At 43.1% G+C, this 16,143-nt stretch overlaps 1 protein-coding gene across 4 annotated transcripts in view; it reads left to right on the forward strand.

Moving 5' to 3' along the window:
- The first annotated feature begins 761 nt into the window (after positions 1-761).
- The window catches only part of PHF20L1 (PHD finger protein 20 like 1), a 62,505-nt gene continuing 47,123 nt past the window's right edge, over positions 762-16,143 (forward strand). For 3 of the 4 annotated variants that reach the window (XM_063131152.1, XM_063131156.1, XM_063131154.1), the window contains exons 1-5: positions 808-985; positions 3,448-3,561; positions 10,825-10,996; positions 11,271-11,355; positions 13,239-13,327. In XM_063131152.1, coding sequence (XP_062987222.1) covers positions 3,479-3,561; positions 10,825-10,996; positions 11,271-11,355; positions 13,239-13,327 — 429 coding nt within the window. In that variant the 5' untranslated portion in view covers positions 808-985; positions 3,448-3,478. Of the gene's footprint in view, positions 782-807; positions 986-3,447; positions 3,562-10,824; positions 10,997-11,270; positions 11,356-13,238; positions 13,328-16,143 lie in introns of those variants that run through there. The other variant, XM_063131153.1, reaches the window with a different exon arrangement.

Genomic DNA, 16,143 nt, shown 5'->3' on the forward strand with positions numbered 1-16,143 from the left:
CCGCCCCCCTGTCTGACCACCCACAGGATTGCACCCTTACAACCCAATCCTATACAGATCTACTCAGAAGTAACCCCCACTGGTTTTAACGAGGCTTACTCCCGGGTAAGGGTTTCAGCCTAAGGACTTCAGCATGCACTGCTGCTGCTTTTTAAGTTTCGATCATTTGCAACTAAAATGAAGAAGGGAGAAAACAGATCCGGCACTCTGAGCTTTCCAAAATCCAAGAGCGCGTTTCCCAAGCAAAACTTGTTTGCAAGCACCGACCGCGACAACACAAACAAGGCTTGCTTGTAATTACGCATTTGCAGAACTCACGTCATAGGGGCTGAAAACAGTTACAGACACCCCGCGCACACGTCCGGTTATGTGAATGGAGCAGCAGAAGCGTAACTCAAAAGTGGGGAAGCCGCTCTCTACCCACTTAGCCCCCACCTCATTATGGTGCCTTTACTTATTTCTTCGCACAGAGACTTCCCAATTTCCCCACAGCTGTTCACCCAAGTTTCTTTGTCTTAGTTTGCCCCGCACGTTCAATCGCGAGCCGGAAGTGTTTATACCAGCTTCTGTCACCCCTTTGGCTCGCTCCATCCCCTCCCGCAGCTCTATTCCTGCGCGTGCGCAGTTGCCACCCACCCGTCAGAGACGGCTCCTCTCCCCCCGTCCTTTCTACCCCTCTCTCTTCTTTCGGTGAAGGGCAACTTCCTTTTCCCTTCGTCACGTGATGGGATGGCGGCGCCCAAGTCGGCTTCGCGAGCGCTGAGGCGAGCGTCGCGGAGAGGTGACGGCAGGTGTCGGCGCTGGGTGGCGAGAGGCGGGGCCGGGAGGAGACGGCGATGGGGCTCGCTGAGGAGGAAGAAGGGGGGCGAAGGCGGCGCCGCTACTGCTGCTGAGGACGACCTTTCCCCGGTGGAGCGAGTGGGACCCCCGTCCCCGCCCTGCCCTGACAAGGCCCGGGCGGGGCTGGTCCCGGCGGCGGCGGCGGGTAAGGAAGGGCCGGAGCCGGGCCGCCCCTCAGGCGGACAGGCCTCGCTCCTGGCTGGGTCCGAGGACCGCGATCCGGCACCGCCTGCGGCCTCGGGGGGGCTGCTCCCGCCTCTCCCGTGGCCTTGGGCCGCCCTGACGGAGGGCCTGCCCGGTCGACCCCCGCCCCAGCCTCTCCTCTCCGTCGCCCCGGAGGCTGAGGGGGCTTTTCCCGTCAGAAATGCCTCAGCGCAGGCTGCCCCTCACCGTGGGGTGTGTGTGTGTGGGGGGGTGTCACCTCCCCAGGCCGGCGCCTCCGAGGCTTAGGTGGGGGAGCCACGGGCCGCCCAGAAAACAATGCCCCCCGCGGCAGAAGGGGCTGTGGCCAAAGAGGGACGGGAGAGGCCCTCAAAGTTAAAATGCGTGTTTCTAAGCAAGGAATTTTATTGAACCATTGATGTGTCGATGGCAAGAGGAACATCCCCACAACAGGAAAGGTGTCCAAGGGTGTTTCCCCCCCCCCCTAAAAGAAAGAACGAGAGGTCTTAATTTCACTTCACTGTATTTCATGAATGGACCCTAAAGAGGGGTGGCAGTGGCAGGGGACCCCTTCTAATCATGATGATTATGACTGACACCATAGAAGCTGGTAGAAAAGCTTGATGTTGTGTATAATATGTGCTGGACATCAGGAAAAACTTCCTGGCTGTTAGAGCAGTACGCGATGACATGGGCTCTCCCACGCCAGAGGCCTTCAAGAGGCAGCTGGACAACCATCTGTCAGGGATGCTTTAAGGTGGATTTTTGCATTGAGCAGGAGGTTGGACCCGATGGCCTTGTAGGTCCCTTCCAACTCTGCTATTCTATGATTCTATATAGGGCCATTTCCCAAACCAATGCAGATTGGGGATTTAAGGTTGGGGCTATGCAATTTTTTTGTACTAATGTCTCAGAACCATGTGAGTCTGGGGAACGTGTTGTACCTAATCTTGAACTAAGTTGGAGTCTTTTGTCTTTACTTTTTAAAAGTTTCATGGGGAAAGCCGTTTCTCTGAAGTAGGGAAAATGCATAGTATGCAGAAGTTCAGCCCAGGTAGGTAAGTCAAGGAAGACTTCTGCATGACACTCTGCAGAGCTGCAGCAAGTCAACTTAGACCACCCTTCCCCACCCTGGTGTGCCCTCCAGATGTTTGGACTTCAATTCCAATCACCCTTTGCCAACGTGGCTAATGGTCAGGAATTCTGGGAGTCTTAGTCCAACACTTTTGGAATGCACTATATTGGGGAAAGCTGATCTAGACAATACTGAGCTAAATACTGTCCCAAGACTCTTATTTAATGGAGAAAGACGTTTGCCCTCCTTCACTGAAAAACTGGTTTCTGATTACCTTGTTCGCAGTAAAGATTGAAACAAAGTCCTAGATAAAGCCTGGACATGAAGTCCTTATGTTGAGAAGTTCCTTGTATCCAAATTTATATGGCATGTCTTCCTGTAGGGTCCAGAGGATTTGGATACCTTCCTGGTTTTGTTCACCTTGTCATTGACACACTGACAGTTCAATATATTCTTTTTTTCAGAAATACATATTTCAACTTTTTCCTAATCTGTCATGACATGTGCAACCTTCAGCCATAAAATATCACTTTGTGGCAATCTGGTTTAGTTTGTAGGAAAACTGTCATCTCAGTATGGGAGTGTTGAAGCCTCCCTAAGAACTGGGCAGGTTTAGCCTGGAGAAGAGAAGATTGAGGGGAGACATGAGAGCACTCTTCAAATACTTAAAAGGTTGTCACACAGAGGAGGGCCAGGATCTCTTCTCGATCCTTCCAGAGTGCAGGACACGGAATAACAGGCTCAAGTTAAAGGAAGCCAGATTCCAGCTGGACATCAGGAAAAACTTCCTGACTGTTAGAGCAGTACGACAATGGAATCAGTTACCTAGGGAGGTTGTGGGCTCTCCCACACTAGAGGTCTTCAAGAGGCAGCTGGACAACCATCTGTCAGGGATGCTTTAGGGTGGATTCCTGCATTGAGCAGGGGGTTGGACTCGATGGCCTTGTAGGCCCCTTCCAACTGTGCTATTCTATGATTAAGAAGGCATAGTTTGATTTATAGGCTGCCTTTTAAGGGATTTGGCACCTGCTGTTGGAAGTACTTAGATTAAGTTAACATGGCATGATTACTACATTGATAACCATCAACATGACCATTCTGGAACTAATAAAAGCTATATTATGTAGATTAAGGCTGCAGCCCCTACATAACCCTTTTAACTGGGAGCAATCCACATTTAATTCAATGAGACCTCTAAGTAATTATGTACAAGATTTTGGTCTTGGATTTTAATAATTCCTTCTGTTGTTTCAAGTCTTCGAATAGCTAAAGTTTATCTGCGACCCTCTCCTTTCTCATAGATTAGAAGAGAAATGCAGGACCTTAGAAGTTTCATCTGTGGCAATAAAAACTTTTCTTTCTTTTCACAGCTAAGAAGAGAGAGGAATAGAAACTGTCAAGATGAGCAGAAAGCCTCCAAATCGTCCTGGGATAACGTTTGAAATAGGTGCTCGTTTGGAAGCACTAGATTACCTACAAAAATGGTATGTTGATGGCTGGTTTAGGTGGGAAATTATTTCATACACAATGCATGACAGCCCTAACTTAAACTTACATTTAAATTTTCATGTATTTTCATTCTTTGTCCATAAATTGGCTTGAGTCAAGGTAATTTCTTCTGAAAGAGTTATTAACAGTGAAATCCTATACATGTCGACTAAGAAGCAAGTCCAACTGAGTTCAGTGGGGTTTACTTCCAGCTAAGAGGGTATAGGATTGCAGCCTCAGGTAATGGAAAGATTTTGCCAAAAGACCTTGTGCAGAAAATAACTTTTACAACTAAAAAAAAAAGTAGGTGTACTTTTCAGGTAATTGTGTTTTAAGTGCATTGATGGATTCAGCTGCCACGGGAATATTGTTTATTTTCCCTGTGGGTATTCCATTAATAGCTTTACAGGAAATACACTTTTGTACCAAGTGTACAATGTGTATTTGGTACAATGTGTATTTTGTACCAAATACACATTTGTACAGGGTAAAAATGCTTTTGGTTATGGGAGAGGACATTTAATAGGTTTGTATCTGGGATCATTGGACTGACAGATGAAGGGATATTAGAATTGCAATGAAGGGCGCAGGTTGGAAAATATGAGGCTGCCCTTGAAGATGACCTGGAGGCTTCAACTAGTGAATAATGATGGCATCTGCTTATAATGAGAGTTGGGAGATACGAGCATAACCCTTCACAGCCTGGGACCCTCACCTCAGTGACGTTTTCCCTATATGAGCCTTCCCCAACCTGGATTATTCCATGTTTGCTGGAAATGCTACTTCCAGCATCCCTAATTTGGCTATGCTGTCTGGGGCTGATGGTTGTTAGTCCAAAACATCTGGAGGGAACCAAGTTTGGGAAGGCTGCCCTATATCACACCTCTCTCCAGCTTCATTCTTCAGGTCAGCGCTGGTTCATTGTATGAACCGAGGTTTACCACTATGAGAAACAGGGCTTTTATAGTGTTGAAACTTCTTCCTGTCTTCTTGTGAGGAGGTCTTGAAAAGCTTCCCTTTTTCATTTACCATTTGTATAACAGATTAATTGATTTCATAGAGCTGCCGTTGGTGGTTATGCTAGTTTGGTCAACAAATTGGTATTTAATGGTCTTATATTTTAGTTGTAGTAATTGTGCGTTAGATATTACAGTATGCTATTAGCTGTGTTTAGAGCATATGCATGCAACATAATTACTTTTTTTTCAATAAGGGGGTGCAAATTAATCTCCTTGGATGATATCTCACCTTCCATCACTACCCTCTCCTTACTGAGTTCACACAAAAGACACAGGAAACAACTACATTTTGATACTTAGCTGTATTAATCCGGTAGATCAGAACTAAAGATTTGACAGGAAACATGACCTGCCAAAAGCTGGTATGGAATGTGCAGTGATGACAGTATCCTCATGGTAAAATACTATGCCTTGTTTTATATTGCATGTGTAAACAACCCATAGTTAACTAGGGATATGCTCCGCTTCTAATCGGACCGGAGAAGCAGGAGCGGAGCTGGGGGTTTCGCCTGCCCTTAAGGCGGAGGCGAAGAGGATTGGGGGGCCAGCGGAGTGTGGCGAAGAGGATCGAGGTGAAGGCGGATCCTTCGCCTCGATCCGGAGCTCCGCCGGAAAGGTAAGTGGGGTTTACCGAGCCCTGTCGCTGTCGCCCATGCGGCGACGGCGGCAGGGCCCGGTAACCCCCCTCCCCGCCCTCCTCTCCCTTACATGCCTCCGTCCGTGGTCCGTCGCCATCTTCAATTGAGCCCGCGGCCCAGACTTCCTGGTGGAACCGCGGGCTCAATTGAAGACGCCGACGGACCACAGACGGAGGCAGGTAAGGTCCCCCTCTCCCTTGGTCCTTTACCAGGCTCTGCCGCTGGGACTGCCTTGAGTCTTGGCGTGCGTATGTATCCCTGGACAAGCTATCATGGTGGTGAGAAATCAGGGGATGATGGGATTGCCTTGAGTCTTGGCGTGTGTGTGTATACCTCCGTGAGGTGTCATGGTGCCAAACTTGAGGTTTCTAACTTTAACAGAAAAAAAGTTGTATACTTTTTTAGCTTAATGCAAGCCTATGGGGGGGGGGGGGAAACGGAGCTCCGATCCGGATCCGGAACTCCGAGCGGTGCGGAGTGGACATAGGCAGAGCGGCCCGATCCGCAAATCGTGGATCTGGAAGTGAAGCGGAGCGGGGGGTCCGTGCACACCCCTAATAGTTAACCATGGCCACACCAGAGCAAGCAAGTGTGCTGCCTCCCATGCTCTCACTTCTTGTACATTACATCTACCCTTGTAACAACCCAGGAGCACCCCGTTCCTGAGCTGTTGTAATGATGTGAGAACCTGGGATTTGGGTTGTTTAGGGTTAAAAGATCCCAGAGTTTTAACCCAACAATCACCCATGGATTGTTGGGTTAAAACTCTCTGTTGTTTAGTGCTATTCAACCCAGAGTGCCAGGTCCACATGTCACGACAGCAGCCCAGGGCCAGGTATTCCTAGGTTGTTTACAAAGCTGGATGTACAACTGAAGCAACAAGCATGTGTGAGGCAGTATGCTTCCTCGCTCCCCCTGTACCCAGGCAATCCATGGGTTGAACAACCTATAAATTGCCGTTACGTGTGAACCAGGTCATTGTCTAGAACTGGAATATTGATAGCCACCAGGGGTGGAAAGAACAAGAGGTGCATGGAACTGGTGACAAAGTGTTGCAGGAGAAGTTATTGTGTTGAAGATCCCATTCAAGTTTAAACAACCAGTTGGACACAACTGGTTGTTTGAATTTGATCATAAAAGAAATGTGGGTTTTCCTGAATTAGCATCATGTACGTTTTGGATAGTTTATTCTCCCTAGCTATGTATATTTTTAGTTTGTATTTAATGTTTTAATGCTTAGGGCCAGTATGGTCAGAAACTCTTTACATGGGTGAAGGTGCATTGTCTTCTTTTTCATGGCGTACTATCATAACTCTACTACTTCTCATTGGTCTCAGGCATTTAACTCATAAATTTTGCAAACAGAAATTGCTCTGTAGCAACTTCTGAGGCCCTGTTTTTGAGCCTTTCACAAACATAGAGCTCAACAATTATCTCCACACCAAGAAAACTTCTGTGTCTTCTTCTGTGTTGGGTGTTCCTTAAAGGCGTCGGAGTATGGCCTGTAAAAACAAATGTGGCAACCTTGACTAATCATGTGGGTAATTAGCCCTGCAGTCCATTTCAGTAAGACTCTTTCCCATATTATGTCACAGCTTTGTGAGATGTATAGTGGAGTTGGTATAGAAAAGGTGCTTCTGCCCTGCATGGTGCATGAGAAAGAGAAGAGTTTGCTTTGTAGCAATCTCAAACTTTCACTGTGTGAAAAGAGCCAGCAAAAAGAGACGTTGTTTCTAGTTTGGTACAGAATAAAAATCCGAGTGTTATTCTCTAGATTGGATTTGTCATTCACAGAAATAGGGAACAGTTAACTTTGTCTGCATTGGCTGCCTGCTTGTTCATTTATTCAATTATAACCCACTTATCAAAAAAGAGAACTGCTGCAATTCAACTAAAATGACTTTATATAAACTCGCTTATTAAAAAAAAAAAAAACTACATTGCTTCCAGAAAAATAAATAAATCTGGCTTTGCCAAATCTCAAGTGAAGATCTGAATGGGAGAGGAGCCGCTGAGGAAGTTCCTATGTGCACAGTCATTGACTTCTGAGGACAGTGTGTAGGTTGAACTTCATTATGCAGGTTGAAAGAGTGGTTTACTCAGTTTATTTATAGATGTGCTCTATAAGTTCTTAAGTTATGAAAATCATAATCTGGGTTTATATCTGTGCTCCCACTTTACACACAGATATGCCGTACTAGTCTCAGATTTTTTGACAAAACCACATGACTTGTGAATAGCCACAGGTGTCTAAATGTGCCCCCTCCCCGCCACCCAATTTCTCATCAACAGAAATGCTTTGCAGAAACATCACCGTGAGCAAAAGCTATGGGATGCAAATGGTTACTGTATGGTTACCCAATCGAATCCTCTTCTCTCTGGCTCAAAGTCCAAAATTCTTGCCATTAAATTACATTTACAGAGGGACGATGCATAAACAAAGTTGGTAGGTGGACTGAATGGCATGCTATTCCTTGAGTTCCTAAATGCAGCATTTGCCCATGTCTTGATCTTTGGGGATAAACAAAGGACAAGGAAAATTATGGTCCATGACATAGTTCCAGTGAAGCAGCATTATTTGTCCTAAAATCACCAGTATGTGTTCTATTGAGAATTAACTTGGTGAGTGAACAACCAACTTCTGATGGATTTCTAAGTGCTTAGGATATAGTTAGTATGTTTCTGCTGGAAAACATAGGTGTGAGCAAGCTGAGTTTTTTAGATTATTTTAGGGAGGAAAGAGTGGGAGACCCCAAATGCTCCCAGCATCTAACAAGCTAAGGCAGCAAGGATCTTTTTAGTATAGATGAGTGAGGTCTGGCAAAGCTGGATCAGATTTGTACAAGGGGCAGTGAATGGCAGAAGTCTCTGTTATGCTATGGGAATTGGAATATAATTGGATCCTGGAGTGGTGTGCTAATTTCATTTATTTATTAAACATTTACTGTATCATTTCTGGTTCATTTGATCTTTGGACATAGCTCTGGTCAACATTTTCTGGGCAACAATTTCCTGTCTTTAGTTCTCCACTTGTAAAAGGGGTGGGACTCGTATAGGCTTCTAGTATGGTCCAGCACAACTCTTCTTGTGTTCTTGAAATGATTGGTTGGTTATGTAGAATGTTGCTTGTGAGAATGAAAGACAGAGAGAATTCTGCACGTGAGTGAGTGATTCACTGTTTGTAGAATTTAAAGGCAGCACTGAATTGTTTGTTTGCCTCCTAGTATAAAATCTAGGCTTGTAAATAGCTACTTACTTACAGTCAGTAGGATTCAGCTCTGGCTAACTAGGTAGAGGAATGTTTTAAACGTGGAACAGAATTCATTCTTTTTTCTACGCTTTTAGGCTACAGATGACTAACTTAAGCGTGGTATGGCAAGTCGGCTAGTAAACATTTTTTGTGGATTAGTAACTTCAGTGGACAAATCCTGAGGCATACATTTTTGAGTATAGCATATACACATCTTAGATACAATATAATTTTTTTTGGGGGGGGGCGTTTTGGTGGAGAGAAACCTCACAAGGCCCACCATTTTTACCTCCCCCCTTCTCTGAGTGTGTTGATAAGCAGTTGCCTTGACAAGAGTATAGAAATAAGGTGTTTGGAGGAAATTGGATACTGTCATGGAGCTGATCATGTGTGCAATTTGAAGGAGGATTGACAAATCACACCTTCTCAAATGAGAAATGTGGAAGGGATTGAGAGGCGATGCCCAGGTGAGAGATCTCCATGCTATCTCCTTAGAGTGGAGTAGAAAGCTATTTCATAGAATCATAGAATAGTAGAGTTGGAAGGGGCCATCAAGTCCAACCCCCTGCTCAATGGTCCTTTATGTGCTGTATTTTATTTCTGTGTTGCAGTGCTATCTTGTACGTGTTAATTCAGAAGTAAGTCCTGTTGACGTCGATTGGTCTTACTCCCACGCTTGTGTATAGGATTTTAGCCCTAGGTTTTATTGCCATTTCTGATAAATTTTAATCTGATAGATTAATTACATTGCTATTTATAGATATGTATCAATATTTATAACACCTTATTCTTGTAATTGTATTTTAATTGTCTATTGCTGCTGTTGCTTGCTGATTATTGCTGACACTGTCTTATGATTGGGTCATTTATGGTATTCTGGAATTCATGGAACTTTCTACATGGATTCTTATTAAACAAAAATTAGTGGTTTTGTTGTTGTCAGTACTGTTCTCAGTCAGATGTTAACTGCAATTGTGGAAGCTTTTTTTCTTAATAAGCAGCTTTCATCCTACAAGTACAATGAGGAATGAAAAAGGAAATTACCCAAATGTATGGATGTATCAAAAGATTGTTCAGAAACTCTTCTTATTGTTTTGGTGTTCATCACCTAAATGCAGGCAGAACCACCTGATTTTGGGAGATCCCCCTCAGATCACAGTTTGTTGTGCCATATTCTGCATTGTTCAGGAAAGCCCTCTGACCCTGGGGGAGAGCTTTTGACTGGACACAAGGAATAGGAAACTTCCCTTCTGTAAATTTCCTTAGCTTACCTTCGGATCCAAGCCAAAGAACTGAGGTGACATGAAAGTTCTAACCCTAGATTTGCATCACTTGATGGTGAACATGTATGGTTTTTCTGTCATGATCCAAAGAATTTTTATTTTATATAACCACATGTGATTGATGTTACCACTGTTAATCCATTGAACTACATTTCCACCTAAAATGTTAATGCTTGCTAGACAGCATGTTGGTTCAGCAAGGTTATTTTTCTACAACATAGCTGCAGCATTCATGGTTCCATTGTATACCAAATGTTTAATAGTATGGCCTCAGCTTACATGCAAATGAGACTTGTGCCTGCAAACTCTATCCTCATGCTGCCCCTTCCCACCTTGACATGTCACAATACAGTCTTCCTGTGATAATTCATTATAGTTGCCTGTTGCATTTAAACCAGGAAGCTATGGTTACCAGGATTGGAACAAGCCAGAATCTGGAATAAGGCTCATTTACATCTTTGTGTAATAAGCAGAGATATATAGATCGCAGCTGAGCCATGGTGACATTTTCCTACTGTAGGTACTCTACAGTGCATTTCTTGTTCATGTCATAACCATTTGTGACTAAGGGTATAAATGTGTACAGATTTGGGATTAGGCTGCACATATTCCATTATCATTACTAGCAGTACATTACAGTTACTCTGGATGTGTTTGCACTTAATTTAGTTGAATAGATTTTTTGTGGTGGGCAGCAAAAGGGGGCTGATAGGCTTTATTTGGCATCTGAACTTTTACAGAGCCAACAAATCTAGCTAATTAGTGTTCTTCAGGTGACATTTGTACTTGTGACTCCACAATGTTTGATACTACTTGTGAAAGCACAAAACATGTTCTGAATAATTTTTGTACACTGTTGGTAGAGCACATGCATTGGGGCAATTGATTGTGTATCACCTAGGATGGATGACAATACCTTTCTGTCTAAATAACTGAGGCTTAATCATGAAGTACGTTAACAGTTCATGAGAAACCCACAAGTACAGCCAAATGGTACCTTGGGTCTTTTGCTTATCGAAACGTGGAGACCAACCTGTCAAAATAGCACTTTTTAATTTATTTTCTGAAGGTATCCTTCCCGCATTGAGAAAATAGACTATGAAGAGGGAAAGATGCTTGTCCACTTTGAACGCTGGAGCCATCGTTATGATGAATGGATTTACTGGGACAGCAATAGATTGCGCCCCCTTGAGCGACCGTCGCTAAGGAAAGAGGGTCTAAAAGATGATGATGAATTCATTGTAAGTATTCACACACACCCAACCCCCTACAAATGTTTTCATATGGAAGTCTTGGGTCATAATTATTATATTTATTATTATTATATTTATTTGTATCCTGCCTTTTGCCCAATATTGGGCCTCATAATCATAAAGACTCTTTGCCAAATCCATAGAAATAGATCTTATTTCCACATAACAGTGTTCAGGTATTAAAGGTTGGTCTCTAGTATGCTGCCACTGAATACATTTTCAGACACGTAAGCTAAATATATTCTAAAACCTTTTAAAACAGGATTTTAAACCTGGAGAAGAGGTTCTAGCTCGTTGGACAGACTGTCGATACTATCCTGCAAAAATTGAAGCAATTAACAAAGAAGGTATGTATAACTCAGGAAAACAAGCCTTGCTAGGTCAATGCAAGAGTGGAGCTAATCTGGAGTTTTTTTCCTATTGGAGCCAGATAAGTTTCTCAGAGTTGCCTCTTATAATCAGGCCATGAAGGCAACATCCTTCCCCTATTTTTCCCCAGCACCTGGTACTTGGAGATAGACTGCTTCTAAATATGGAGTTTCTATTTAATTATCTTAACACCTGTTGATAGGTCCATTCTCCGTGAATATTTTAAATTGATATTTAAAGCCATCTAATCGAATGGCCATCAGTTAGGCAACTGAGACACTCACACATTTTTACCCAGCTTTTAAGTGTTCTTCATCATGCACAAATGTAGCAGTAACTCATCATAAATGAAAGTGCTTTCTTGTGTTTTAAATAAGAGTCACTGCCTTCAGTGCACAATGAGAGGCCTTATTTTATTCTTAAGGTATATAGGCTGCTCCCTGAAAGTGGAGAATGTCTTTTTAGGTAATCCTTACCACCCTTTAAAGAAGGTGGATGTCAAATTAATGTTTTTACCTAAATGAATGTTAAATGCAAATAATATCGGGAAATTTGATAAAAGTTTGATTCGTGTAGCATGTCAGAAATATTCAAAGAAAACAAAAGCTGGGTTTGTCACTATCTGCAGGTGACAAACATGTCTACATCTTCAGAACCTGAGAGCCAGTGTAGTGTAGAGACTGACCTGTGAAGCAGGAAGTTGTCAGTTCAAATCTCATAGATTCATGAAATGGTAGAGTTGGAAGGGGCCTATAAGGCCATCGAATCCAACCCCCTGCTTAATGCAGGAATCCACCTTAAAACATACTTGACAGGTGGTTGTCCAGCTGCCTCTTGAATGCCTCTAGTGTGGGAGAGCCCACAACCTTCCTAGGTAACTGATTCCATTGTCGTACTGCTCTAACAGTCAGGAAGTTTTTCCTGATGTCCAGCTGGAATCTGGCTTCCTTTAACTTGAGCACATTACTCCGTGTCCTGCACTCTGGAAGAATCGAGAAGAGATCCTGGCCCTCCTCTGTGTGACAACCTTTTAAGTATTTGAAGAGTGCTATCATGTCTCCCCTCAATCAGAACCCTTCGCCCTAAGAACGACCCTCCAAGGCCATAGCTAGACCTAAGGTTTATCCCTGGATAGAATCATAGAATAGCAGAGTTGGAAGGGGCCTACAAGGCCCCTGCTCAATGCAGGAATTCACCCTAAAGCATCCCTGACAGATGCTTGTCCAGCTGCCTCTTGAAGACCTCTAGTGTGGGAGAGCCCACAACCTCCCTAGGTAACTGATTCCATTGTCGTACTGCTCTAACAGTCAGGAAGTTTTTCCTGATGTCCAGCTGGAATCTGGCTTCCTGTCACTTGAGCCCATTATTCCGTGTCCTGCATTCTGGAATGCTAGAGAAGTCTCTGAGGGCTTTTAGACAAATCACAGTTACTTAGATTCAGGCTGTTATTCACAATACAGGGATAACATTGGTCTACCATTCATGGTTGTTGCAAAAATTACTGAACGGATGTGTATGATGTGCTTTGAATGCTCCAAAAAGGTAACATAAATGCTAAAATGTTTGGTCATGAAAGTGGCTTGTAAGCAGGAACTCTCGTGTGATTTAAAATTATAAATTGGTAAGTGACATTAAGTGTGTTTGTTTGGTCTTGTTAATTCTTCACTATTCAACGTTTATAAAAGTGCATCTTTCATGTTAAAACAATCTGAATTGAAGCAGGATATATGAATAAAAAAGGGTTCCTTTATGCATATCTCTTTTAAAGCAGCTGAATGTAGTTAGAGGAATTTTGAGGATTGCATGATGTTTCTGAGTTGATGTACAAATATGTATTTGACCTGTGTCTTTCTGGTTCTAGGAACCTTCACTGTACAGTTCTATGATGGAGTGATTCGTTGTCTTAAAAGAATGCATATCAAATCCATGCCGGAAGATGCCAAAGGGCAGGTAAGTGAACTTCCAACTAACCTCAGTGTTAGATCACATCCCTTAATTCCTGAGTAATATATCCAGAGTAATTGCAGCGTTCAGGTTGTATATGTACAGTTGCATACATTTCTCACCCACTGACTACACTGAGAGTGGAGAAATAGACCTTTACCCTTCTCTAAACACTCTTATATTAAGCATTCTGTAGTTAAAGTGTGGTCAGCATCAGGCAATCTTGAGAATTCAGCCTTTGGAGCAAAATAGTTCTTTCCTTGCTTGTTAATGCGAGCTTTGAAAAGAAGATTCCCTGTCTTTGATGTGGAAATTGGGTGTTTTCCCACTGGGAAACTCCTGGCTTATGCTTCTCCTTGCTTAGACCTAGCATTTTCACCTGGCAGCTTTCCAACCTGACACCATTGACAGCAGCTCTGGATGTTCTTAGGGAATGCTACTTTTGGAGGGGATGAAATCTTGCTGCTTGATATAGGGACACGCATGTTGTGTGTGTATCAGCATTTGTTGTGGATGATCAGTAGTATGCAGGGCACTTACCTATGCACTAGATTCCTTTTTCTCAGTTCTCCCTGTGATTGCCTCTGCCTTCCATGCTCAGTCTAAGGGCTAGAGTGTGCACTATTTCTGATTGAAATGCTGAGCATTGCCACCATCTGAAGATGGAGGCAGGTATGCAAAAGTGAATCAAGGTCTAGATTAGCTGTAACCCACTGATACACATGAATTGTATGCCGATGGTCCTCGGTTCAATCCCTGCCATGTCCAGTTAAAGGATCGTGGGATAGCCATCTCTGCTTGAAGGTCTGCTGCCAGTTAGAGTAGATAATCCTGGGATAAATAGGTCAATAAGGGGTCTGAGTCGGTAGGAAGAAGTATTTGTCATTTGATCAGTTGGGTCTGTGAGACTTTTTCGAATCTTTGTTCAGGAGGGGGGAAATTGTCTGTTAAATTTTCGAAGCTGCAACATAAATAATACATAAATAGAGATTCATCCTTCTTAGGGAGAGTAAAGGGAAAGAAGAATTTGCATGTTCATTTCTACATTGAGGAACTACGGTTCCTTATACAGTATTCAATTTTTCTTGGAGGCATTTTTATAATGAATGAAATAAGCATCATTATGTTTCTGTACAGCACATCTTGTTAGAAATGTCACATTGTCTGAAACAAACCATCATGTGAAGAAAGTCACGTAATCTACTGAGCTTTCAATGAAACATGCCTTTGTAACAAGCAAAGAACTCATTTTTTAAACTGCAACTTTTGTTGTTCTCTGACACAAACAACTGAACTGTGACTGCACAACTACAGAGTTTGAATTGGAAATCCAAAGTGGACAGAAAGGATTTCTAGGAGTCTTTCAGGCACAATGCTTTTAGTGCATCCTTAAAAAAAAAAGCTGGAATGTTTCGACTTGCCATCTTTCTTTTTGTTGCAGAGTTGCATCCATTCTTAAGTATTACCATAGAGTGGTGTAAAGGTGCTGCCAGCCCTTGTGATCCAAGGGCTTGGTTTAGAAGGATTAGCTTGATTTTAAAATCTAGCATGGAATGATTTATAAAGAGATGCAACCCCCACCTCACTCCAAAGAAACTCTCAAACCACATTTTTTGATAAAAATTTGAGTGGTCACTGCACTGAACATCCGTCCTGGGAGTAGTTTAGACATTTTTCTTTCCAGCATTACATCACCATGCTACTGTTTTGATCAAGGACGCCTCTATGTGCCAAGATGAAGCTCAAAGGCCTTTTCTACTCTCAAAATATGTACAATTAGAATGTAGTTATATTTTTGAATATGCATATGACTATAAAGTGTGTGTGTGTGCAATGGGGCAGCTGCCAGGACCCATTTAGGCTGATACCTGCCCTCTGCTGCCACCTTCCTCCCACGCCTCGCGCTTCTGCTGCCACTACTACCAGTCATTCACCCCAGCAAGTGACGATTTTGAGTGGGAGCTATGTAATCTTTTGACTGTGATCTGCAGCAGTTGATCAGCATCAGGCATCACATTTTGGGAATGTAAGACGGCAGCCACCCATCATGGATTGGAGTTGAGCAGCTGCTTGGCTCCCATCCATAAGCACTGCTGCTGCCTGTTGGGTAAGGATTTCTAGTGGGAGCATATGAGTAAATGACTGTAGCAGCAGCAGTGTTTCACAGGGGACCTGTTGGAGGCAATGCCAGGTGGGCCCCAGGTTGGTGACTGGGACCTCACCTGTTCAGACAGAAGTCGTCTCTAGGGCAAGATTCTGGAAATGGCTCCATAGTTTGAACATCTTCTCTTGAAGATACTAAATATCAAAATAATAGCTCCCCTTTTCCTTCAAGCACATGCATGTAATTTAAAAAATAATGTTTGGTGCATCCCTCAGTTGTAGGTAGTATTATCTTGATGAGTTAAGATGATATGGTTGCATGCACCATCAGTTGAGGTGAGAGCAGAAGGTGGGTGTTCTTTCTCAGGTGATTCTGAAAACGTTTGGCCTTAATGTGTTGTTCAGACATATTAAAATGGGGTAATATGGTGTGTAATACAGGAAGGTAGCCAATTCCTAGGGATTTGTTTGTTTAAAAACCTAAAAATCGCTATCTTATCTCGGAGATCTGACGGACACAAGATTTTCTGTTCTTGTGAATGGCAGCCATCTCAAAAATGCAGATGTGATCTACACAATATAGTATGAGTGGAATGACTTAAATATAGAATGTTGATTATGCATAGTGTGATATTGTCAGGGAAATGTAGGAAACTGTAAAAGTGAAATAAATACATCTGGTAAAAGAACCCAGTCTGCAAATAACCATAGCAAACGAC

Source organism: Elgaria multicarinata, chromosome 7, assembly GCF_023053635.1.
Source record: "Elgaria multicarinata webbii isolate HBS135686 ecotype San Diego chromosome 7, rElgMul1.1.pri, whole genome shotgun sequence".
NCBI lineage: Eukaryota > Metazoa > Chordata > Lepidosauria > Squamata > Anguidae > Elgaria > Elgaria multicarinata.